The sequence below is a fragment of the Acinonyx jubatus genome, chromosome D1 (assembly GCF_027475565.1).
Source record: "Acinonyx jubatus isolate Ajub_Pintada_27869175 chromosome D1, VMU_Ajub_asm_v1.0, whole genome shotgun sequence".
NCBI classification, from domain to species: Eukaryota; Metazoa; Chordata; class Mammalia; order Carnivora; family Felidae; genus Acinonyx; species Acinonyx jubatus.
The window spans coordinates 94,007,383-94,017,751 of record NC_069390.1 but is presented as its reverse complement, the minus strand read 5'-3'; the positions used below and the strand labels follow the sequence as shown (position 1 = coordinate 94,017,751).

The 10,369-nt window shown below is 43.8% G+C and overlaps 1 protein-coding gene across 1 annotated transcript in view; it reads right to left on the bottom strand.

The window, feature by feature from the left end:
* Nucleotides 1–697: 697 nt before the first annotated feature.
* The window catches only part of LOC106976604 (40S ribosomal protein S20-like), a 41,182-nt gene continuing 31,510 nt past the window's right edge, over nucleotides 698–10,369 (bottom strand). The window contains exon 2 of the mRNA XM_053202548.1: nucleotides 698–3,358. Within this exon, the coding sequence (XP_053058523.1) occupies nucleotides 2,979–3,358 (380 nt within the window). The 3' untranslated portion in view covers nucleotides 698–2,978. The remainder of the gene's footprint in view (nucleotides 3,359–10,369) is intronic.

Genomic DNA, 10,369 nt, shown 5'->3' with positions numbered 1-10,369 from the left:
CTCACAGTTTAGAGGGTTCGAGCCTGGCCTCAGGTTCTATGCTGGCAGGGTTGGAGCCTGCTTGGGATTCTCTCTCTCGCTCTCTCTCTCTCTCTCTCTCTCTGTCTGTCTCTGCACCTCCCCCACTCATGCTGTCTCTCAAAATAAATAAATAAATAAAAACTTAAAAAAATTTTTAAATATAATAAAACAATTGTGGTGTTAATAAATTTCCTCTCTTTCAAAGAGAAAATAGAAGCAACCAGAAAAGAAATTTCACATGCCCTCCACAACGTCTCAGCTGCTCACCCATGTCTGTGTTCCCTCCTGCTACAAGGAACAAAAAAAACTGTGTTTTCATCAAACCAACCCGTTTCATTTATGTGCTTACCCCATCCCCCTTCACCCAGCTCAAGAATTCCCGTAATTCTCGCCACATTCTCCTACATCATCGATTTTTCAAATCTCCCCTCTCTTCTGGTCATTTCACATCATGAAAATATTCTGCAATATCCTCTTCTTTAAAAAATGAAGACGGGGCACCTGGGTGGCTCAGTCAGTTAAGCGTCCAACTTCGGCTCGGGTCCTGATCTCACAGCTCGTGAGTTCGAGCCGCACATCAGGCTCTTTGCTGACAGCTGGAACCTGCTTCGGATTCTGTGTCTCCCTCTCCCTCTGCCCCTAACCCACTCGCATTCTGTCTCTGTCTCTCAAAAATAAATAAGCATTAAAAAATTGTTTTAAATGAAGATAATAAAGAAAGACACCTCTTTATGGATCCAGGCTGATGTTCAACTAAAACACACTGGTACCACCATGTTGACTGATAAAGTACTGAGACACCTCTAGGCCTGTCAGTATGCAACCACTGCCCTGAGCTTCCCAAGTCTCCCCTCTCCCATTTCCTTTCAACCCAACCCCTCCCCCGGGACCTCATGGGCATTCCATAATCCAGCAACCAAAGGCTTAAAGTCTGATCAGCGGGGCCCTCCAAGACCCTGCTCCAGACCTGTAGCCAGCATCCCGTCTGACTCAGCAGTGCCTGGGCCATAAGTGCGTGCTTGCTCACACCCTACATTTCAAGTCGTTACCCCCTGCCCCATTACTTTCCTCCCCTTTAAAACAAAAGCCTTGTAAGAGATGTCTGTTCTCACTCTCTCTATCTCTCCTCCTCTTTTGTTTTGAACGCCATCCAATCAGTGGTCACCTTCCCAGTGTTTCCAGGATCACAGTTTTTGTCAAGGTTATCAATAAGACTTTGCCAAATCTAAAGATCAGTCCTCAGTCCTCCTCTTATTGGGCTTACTGGCAACGTTTGACACAGCGAACCACTCCCTCTTCCTCTCCTCGAAACCTCTTAATTTTTTCTCTTTCTTGTCTCTGAGACGCCAGTCTCTCTTCGAGTTCTCCTCCTTCTTCTCGGTCTCCTTCGGTCCTCCTTTGCTGATTCCTTCTTGTCTTGACCGCTAAACGTTGCAGCGTTTGAGGGCTCACACTTGAGACCTCGTCTCCTTTTCTCTCTACGTCCACTCTCCGGTGATCTCTCCCAGTCATTTGACACTGAACCCCATCTAGCCACCAACGATAGTCAAATTCCTATCTCCTCCTTCAAGGTTTGTCCCGAAATCTAGATTCAAATCTTGGGTATTTAATAGAAGTCTCAAATTTAAGTCACGTAAAATTGTATCCCTGATCTTCCCCCTCAAAAGTTTTCCCCTGCTCCTGGTTTTCTTCATCTCAGTAAGTGCCGACATCATTTTTCTCCTGGCTCAGTCCCCAAACCCTCGGATTAGGGCTTGATTCTTCTCCTTTTCTCATATCACACTACGACCCACCAGCAAATTCTGTCATGCCAGCTTCAAATCGGGTCCAGAATCCAATCGTTTCTCACCATCTCCCACCACAGCCGTTTAAGACCAAATCACTGTAATGTCACCCTTTTATTATCACAGAGACCATCCAAAGGCCTCCCTGCTTTCATCTTTGCCCCCTTAACCATCTGTCCTCCACATAAGGCGGAATAAGTCGCTTCAAATATAGTCAGTTCATGATACTCCTCTGATCAAAGTTTTCAGAAGCCTTCCATTTCCTCCAGAATAAAACTCAAAGTCTATATGCTATTCCTAGGCAGTGAAAGGCACAGTTAACTATGAGACAGTTGCACTCAAGGAGTCCACTGTTTATGAGCTGGATTCCAGCTTTACTTTCCTGTGTGGCCATCTTGCAGATACGTTGTGAATCACAAGAAAGACTGGGTGAGAATATGAATGATGTAGTATACAAGTCTAAAAACAAACAAAAGCAATTTGTGTGCAGCTGAAATCTAATTGGTCAGTTGTAAGCTGAACCATTTTATTTAAGGGCAACATAGTTCCTTCATATGCATTAAAATGATTTCACTTTGTCTTCACTGACATCCTCGGCTGATGTTAAATCATATCTAATTTCCAACATACATAGTGAGCACTCAAAATACCTGGGGAATAAATTAATGCTCAGGAAATAAACTTATTTCTTACCTGTGATGATGGCAAGGAGAACCAGGAAGTGACTATCTACTCCATAAGGTCTAGTATTTCATTTACTTAAATTATCTTTTTATCCCAACTTTATTATTTTTTTAGAGGGAGAATCCCAAGGAAGCCAGCGCAGAGCCCGACACGGGGCTCAAACCCACGAACCGTGAGATCATGACCCGAGCTGAAACCAAGGGTCAGGCGCTTAACCGACTGAGCCAACCGGGAGCCCCTCAACTTTATTAATTCTAATTTAAAGGTGGAGCCACAGTTGCGTGGCTCAGGAAAGTTGAATGGCTTTCTCAAAGTATCCTAATAAGTGGCAGTTTCAGACTTGAACAGTGGTCTGTATGGCTTCAACACCTGTGCCTTTGCCATAGTCATCTCATGATGAGTCACTGCACTATCCCTCTGATTTTCTTTTTCTTTCTTTCTTTTTTTCTTTTTGTAACAACCGATAATCAGTTCATTCAAAAAGCTGATTTAAGCGTCAGCACTGGTGACTTCAACCTCGACTCCTGGCTCGAGACCGATGGAAGTAATCTGCAGAACAATCTCAGAAGGACTGTGCAAATCAATGAGTCGCCTGCAGCTCCTCACCTGAAAACAATCCCAAGTCTTAGAACCTTCACCACGAAGAGTTTTTCTTGTAGTGATTCTCAGAGTCTTGGTAGGCATCCGAACTGGTTCTTTCACGACGAGATTCTTTTCCTTTGCACCTCTGAGCAGGTCAGCACGTACCCTCTCCAATGATTGCACGTTGCAGCTGGTTAGAGTAATTCTAACCTCAGGTTCCCCGGGTATCTTCCCAGGGTCTTTAAAAGTGTGTTCCTCGGCCAGATTGAACAGTGATGAATCAGGAGCTGGAGGGGGCCATCCAGAGCTCCACGCTCAGCTGCAACCGTGCCTTCTTCAAAGAGTCTCTATGACACTCTTAATATAATGCTCTGATCCATTAATGTCTGCACAGACCCCCAAGATCACTGAAAACTGAGAGGCAGCTCATCTGTCCTTACTTTATGGATGGGCATGCTTAGCTCCAGAGGGGCTCAAGGTCAAGTAAGGAAATGGAAAGTGCAGTCTCTTGCTTTCTTCTCTCAGTCCCTCCTTATTGGTGTCTCATGCTATCTTACCCACAGTTTTCTTAGTTAAGTGAATTGGACCACTGACCCTTTGAGTTCCAGAACCGATTTCCTAGTCTATAGCCTCACTTATTTTATAGCTTATTAATCATCTTTCTCATACACAATGCTTTAAAAAGCCAATTCCCCATCTTCTGGAAGGTAGGAATATAATGTTATTTTCTGAAGATGCTCCCAAGCCCATGGGAGTCTGAGTCCAATCTGTCAGTCCTCTGATGTCAAATTTTCAATCAGGCATTGGCTTGTAATATGAAAAGACTAAACACATTTGTGCACATGAACTTGTATATTCTCACATAAGCAAATAACGAAAATATTCAGTGGGATGAAAATCCCCTAGACTGCACGGTATTTTTGAGACTCAAGTTTCTATTAAGTAATCACGATCTACCCCTACTCACACACACAGAAATGCCCCTTTTTGTCAGTAGTTTCTGCGTTGAATGGTAATTCTACGGTCAAGGGCAAGAGCCGAAGAGGAGAATCCTACTGAGGAAACAGAACGGTAGAAAAACGGTGTGTAGCCTCCGGCCCAAAAAGGCTGACCTCGGAAGCCGGGTGAATATGAAGCCCCAGCTGGCTGAGCGGGTCAAGATGAAAGCACAGTTATTAGAAGAAGCACAGCTTCATTTCAATTCTCCAAAGTAGAAAACAGTAATTCACAGAGAGCTCTGTGATGGGGTCAATGCCATGGAATGAATAAACGAATGAATGATCATTCGGTCATTCAACAAGTATACCTGCTGTTTTCAAGTCACTGTTGTCAGTGTTACAAAGGGAAATCCTTTGTGAAATGTTCCATTGTAAGTACAAGTTGTATATAAATAGCCACGTTGATTGAACTTTGCTCCTAGGCACTTCAGTGCTTGTAAACCTGTTCAGCCTGCCGAACGCAAACCCTCCTGGGAAAATCAGAGTCGGCAAAATACTAGCAGAGCAACAATCCCTTTAGTACAGACCACAGAAAGAATTTTAACACATAAAAACACACAATCAAGACAATGAAAATGGGTAAACCTCTTTTAAATGAATTACTAAGATGATATGCTCCTTGGAGGAAATATTTTTGAGATCAAGACAAGTCTAGCAGTTGCTCTAGCTATGTAGCTCCAACTTATGGTCCAGGACCCCGAATAAGTGCATTTTTTTTTAAAGTAGGTTAGTCGGTTTGGCTTGCTAAAATTAATTCAGGACACTGGCTTTTCAGAAATCAATCCATTTTCTTAAGATAAAGTATACCCTGGGGGTGCCTGCGTGGCTCACTCGGTTGAGCATCCGACTCTTGATTTCGGCTCAGGTCATGATCTCATGGTTCGTGAGTTCGAGCACCGTGTTGGGCGCTGTGATGACAGGGCGGATCCTGCTTCAGATTCTCTCTCTCCTTCTCTCTCTGTCCCTCCCCAGCTGGCGCACTCTCTCTCTCTCTCTCTCAAATAAATAAGCTTAAAAAAAAAAGATCAAGTATACCCCAGAAATACAATAGATGCTGTCACATTCATATAGTTAATGTGCTTTTTTTCTAAGTATTTTCCATGTGTGACATGCTCATAGGATTCCTGAGGGCAACATTAGAGTTAAATTTTTTGGAGTCCAAAATCTAAATCCATGGCCTCACCAGTGGAAACACTTCTGTGGAATGGTAAAAGGTTACCATCACACCAAACACCAAGGGCGTGTGTATGTTGGGGAGCTACCAACCCATATGAGCCAGAGTTGGTAATTTTTTGGTAGATCCAGTCTGATCCTCCTAGTACCTCCAGGAAAACTGTAGGGTTCTGCAGAGAACAAGTCTGAACACCACTGGCCTACGTCCTCATTTCTCAGAGAGAGAAACTAAGGCCGAGAAAGACAAAATGCCTCGTCCAAAATCACATAACCAGTTATTGCTGAGTTAGAACTAGTTTCCTGATTCCCAAGGTAGTGCTTTTTCTCCATCTAGACTCCTCTTAATTTCAGAGCCTACTGCAGTCTCCCTACAGCAAAATTTCCTCTCTATTTCAGGCAACCAGAGCAGGCCAGGTTGGGTCTGAGCCACCCAAGGCCATTTGTCAGTCTCCCACCAGGCAATGCCAACCCCAGCATCTGGTCCTGGTCCCTAGGACTTATGCTCTCATAATTAAAGAGCTGGCATATATAAACAAACTGTAACCTGAGCACCGCATGGTCAGTAAGTAGAGGTCAAGCATGGATGAAAGCTGACTCACAAGGTAAGAAGGAGTCAGTTTCCTAATTTCCAGCCTTGTTTGTCTCTGGTGACAGGTACATAAATATTGCAATTGCTACAAAGAACCTTTTATAACTCTTAACCCAAAATATTCCTCACCCCCACAGCAAGTTTAACAAAACTTAACGCTATCCCATTTTGGCTAGGTGGGACTGTGTGTGGGCCAGGGGTTTGAGTTGGGGTTTGATTACTCAGTGAGACATGCCAGGGGCAGCATGGGGAGAAAACTCTTTGTGGCTCTTGGTGGAACACAAGGACAACCTTATTGGCTCAGACTATATAGGACTGTATAGGACTTTACCAGTTCTCTTCCTGGGACGGGTACCATTCCCAAGAGGCCCCACCCAGACAAGACTTGAAAGGTCTGCAGCAACAGCAGCAGCGTAACCTGAGACCTGTGCTATTTTTCCAATTGTTGCCCTCAGGTCGGGCCCATTTGGACACACCAACAAGTTGTATTTCCCTCCTTGTGAAACGGTCTAGACATGGACGACTCAAACCGTGGTCCAGGGCATCTCCCTCACCTGAAAGCTTTGTGAAACAGGAGGGATGTCAAACCCCAACCCCAGACTGAATGAATCAGAACCTACAATTTAGTCAGATCTCCGGGTGACTGGTGTGCACCTCAAATGTGGGAAGGAATGATCTAGAGATGGAGACTAATACTCTCTGGATGCACCATTAGCTCCATCAATAAATTTTCAGTTAGTGAACCTCCTTGGGTTTTTCTGTGAATTTCAATGGAGAAAGGACCCCAGTGAAATCCAAAATCCCCTTAAGATGTATTCGTTGTTTGTTCTAGCAGGTTTTTTCCTCTGAGGGCTATTGGGGCACAATTTGCTTTGGATCACCAGTAAGGACCCGAAGCAGGACTATACATCACAGACTGTGATAACCAACAGTAAATGTATTTGGCATTAAGTACTTCTCCTTCACATCTAGACATCCAGCTGGCTACCAAGTCCTTTTGATTTTGCCTCCTAAATGATTTTTTTTAAATATTCATTTATTTATTTCAAGTATAATTAATATACGGTGTTGCAGTGATTTCAGAAATACGCACCCCTGTGTTTATTGCAGCATTATTCACAATCATCGAGATATTGAAGGAACCCAAGTGTCCCTCAATAGATGAATGGATAAGGAAAATGTGCTATATATACATATTGGAATATTACTCAGCCATTAAAAATGAAATCTTGCCATTTGCAACCACATGGATGCTCCTAAATGGTTTTTTAAATCCTCCTTTCTATCCCCCTTGCCCTGCTTTAGCTTAGGTCCTTACCATATATGATGTGCACATTAAAACAGTCTTTCAACTTCACACCCAGTCCCCTTATGTAATATTTTGCTCTCATCCAGTGCCTCCTCCAAACTGTCATCAGAAAGAACATTCTCGAAGGCAAGTTTGATCACATTATCTTCTTTTTTTTTTAATTTTTTTTTCAACGTTTTTTAATTTATTTTTGGGACAGAGAGAGACAGAGCATGAACAGGGGAGGGGCAGAGAGAGAGGGAGACACAGAATCGGAAACAGGCTCCAGGCTCTGAGCCATCAGCCCAGAGCCTGACGCGGGGCTCGAACTCACGGACCGTGAGATCGTGACCTGGCTGAAGTCGGACGCTTAACCGACTGCGCCACCCAGGCGCCCCTGATCACATTATCTTCTTAAGTACTCTAATGATTTCTGATAAAGTCAATACTGTCAAGTTTTTCACGCAAGGTCTTTGGTGATACTGCCCTTATGTAGCCACCCAACCCATTTCTCCCACTTTCTACTTTTACACCGACTTCCTAATACACCTGTTTCATGCCTCTCCCTTTTCCCAAGCTGCTTCTCTGCTGCAAATCCTTTTCCCTTCTCTGCCAAACAAACCTCTTCTTATTTTTTAAGACCTTGGATAGACAGTCCCCGATTTATCATGGTTCAGCTGATGATGGTTTGACTCTATGATGGGGGTCTGCATTCGGTAGAAACCGTACACAGAATTTTGAATTTGGGTCTTTTCCCTGGCTAGTGCTAGGCAGTACAATCCTCTCTGGAGATACTGGATAGGTAGCAGCAGCCAGTCTCAGCTCCCAGTCAGCCTTGCAATCCCCAGGGTCAACAACCATTACACTGACAACTGTTCTGTACCCACACAACCATGCTGCTTTTCACTTTCGGTACAGTATTCATTAAGTTACATGAGATTTTCCAACACTTTATTACAAAAAAGGCTTCGTGTGAGACGATTGTGCCCAACTGCAGGCTAATGTAAATGTTCTGAGCATGTTTAAGGTGGGCGAGGCTCAGCTACGATGTCCGGTGGGTTAGATGTATTAAATATATTTTCAACCGACAATGGATTTACTGGGACGTAACCCCATCGAAAGTCAAGGACGCTCTGGGAGTTCTCTTACCACCTCTATCAGCGCTTCTTGACCATGACTCTCTACCACTGAGTAGAGCTGATCATCCTTGGATCCCAACAGCACTTCATGTTTGCCCAATTGGCGGCACTTTCATAAACTGTTTGTCAACTTGTCTCTGTCCTTGTACCAGTTTATGACACCTTGGGGCCAGGAACCATGCCATATTCATCTTGTTCTTCTTGAGTACCAAGTACCCCTGCCAACACATAGTAGGCATTCAGTGCATGTTCGACGAAGGAAATAATGAAAGGGATATAGTCTCTGTGCAAAGTAGGTAGCACATTATTCCTTCATATGTGAAGAATACATAGCAACCGCAGATCTAGTGGAAATATTTGCAACGGATTGATCTTTGTGATTCTCCAATGACGGATGTTAAGGAATTGAATTGATATTAATAATGAAATTACCTACGTTAGTTTGGTCACTACCCTAACGGGAAATGATCTACCTCATATCATTTATTAAACATTTAATTGTGTGTGACATATACTCAGCAGAATTATAGCCTCAAGTACAACCAAGCCCTACCTTCTGGGGGCTGTCAGTCTAAGATAGCTAACATGGACACCAGCCACTCTCCCACATGGTCAGAGAACTCTTTCCCTTGGGGCCCGATGGTGTTGGCAGGAGGAGAGAAAGTCAAGAGATGAGGCCAATTAAACAGATGTAGAAATTGGGTCTCGGCCTCTGCTCCCCCATATCCCCACGTTGGGGTTCTTGGGAGCCTCTGCTTCAAGCTCAGCTCAACTGGCCTTCAAGATCGATTTGGGACTCAAGTGGGAAAGCTTTCAAGAGCTCCAACTCAGCAGTCTCCACTCAGCGGTCAAGCTACATTGCACCCTATCTTCCACCCTTCCTTCTTAATTCTCTACTCCTAAAGCCCAGAACCCACCTTCTATTCTGGTTTCTGCTGATGAGAACATGATAATAATACTATTTCACGTGTTAATTCAATCTTACCATGTGCCAGGTACCATTTGGTATACTTTATGTGTATGAAACAAATTTAATCTTCACAACAAACCAATTTACGAAGTGCTGAATTACCTACATTTTACAGGTGAGGGAAACACAGAAAAGTCTCCATATACTGTTTACTTGTTGGTCTCTCCTGATCGTGCTCTGTCTAATTACTGCAGATTCCATGCTGTTAACTACTTTGGGCTGCCCTACCCTTCGGATATTATGCTCTGAACTTTGCAGCTGGATCTGCACACCCTCTGTGCCCATGCCACATGTCCCCTGCCACCGCCCAGTCTGGCCATCCCATTCCAGATTAATTTGCTCATTCCAGCCCTGTCCCGAAGAGGAGAGCAAAAGACAGGCATAAGGTCATTTATTTTCCACTCTATTTAATAGGGATACTACATCAATACTCATAGGAAGAATTAGACTCAGGGTGTATAATACGAATAAAACACCAAGTGGTGACAGGCATCCACACCACATAATATCTGAATTAGGGGAAGAGGAAAGACAAGGCACCATTTTTAAGAAGGCACCATTTTGCACACATTCTCCTAGAAATCCATCTCGGTTTTACAAACCCTTTTTGTAACGAAACACAGGATGCCCATTAGCAAGCTGAAGGATCTACACACCATAAGAAACCAACCATTACCTGAGAGAGCGAATCATGGAAGCACCTGGAACAGATTCCAGATTTTGTCCCTCACACGCCCTTTCAACCAAGTGCACATTCATTGACTCTCACATTTGCATAGTTAGATAATAACAGCTCTCTGTTTCATGCTCAGCACTGAGGTCAATGTCACAAGAAGCTGTTTAGCAACAATTCCCTTTTCAGGAAGTTCTGTGATCAGGTAGAAGACAGGACTTGAAGAAGAAGGAACAGAAGCCACTCACTGCCCTGGGCTTGGAGCTCTAAGACAGACTTCATTTCCAGACACACGTATGTACATGGGGTGCCCATCAGTATCCTCTGGGTAACTTTGGTAAACACAGATTAGATTTCATTGGCTTGGTCCAGAGCTCTAAATCAGAATCTGCTAGCCAGATAGAGATAGATAGATAGATAGATAGATAGATAGACATAGAAATAGATAGATGCCAGCCATATAGAGAG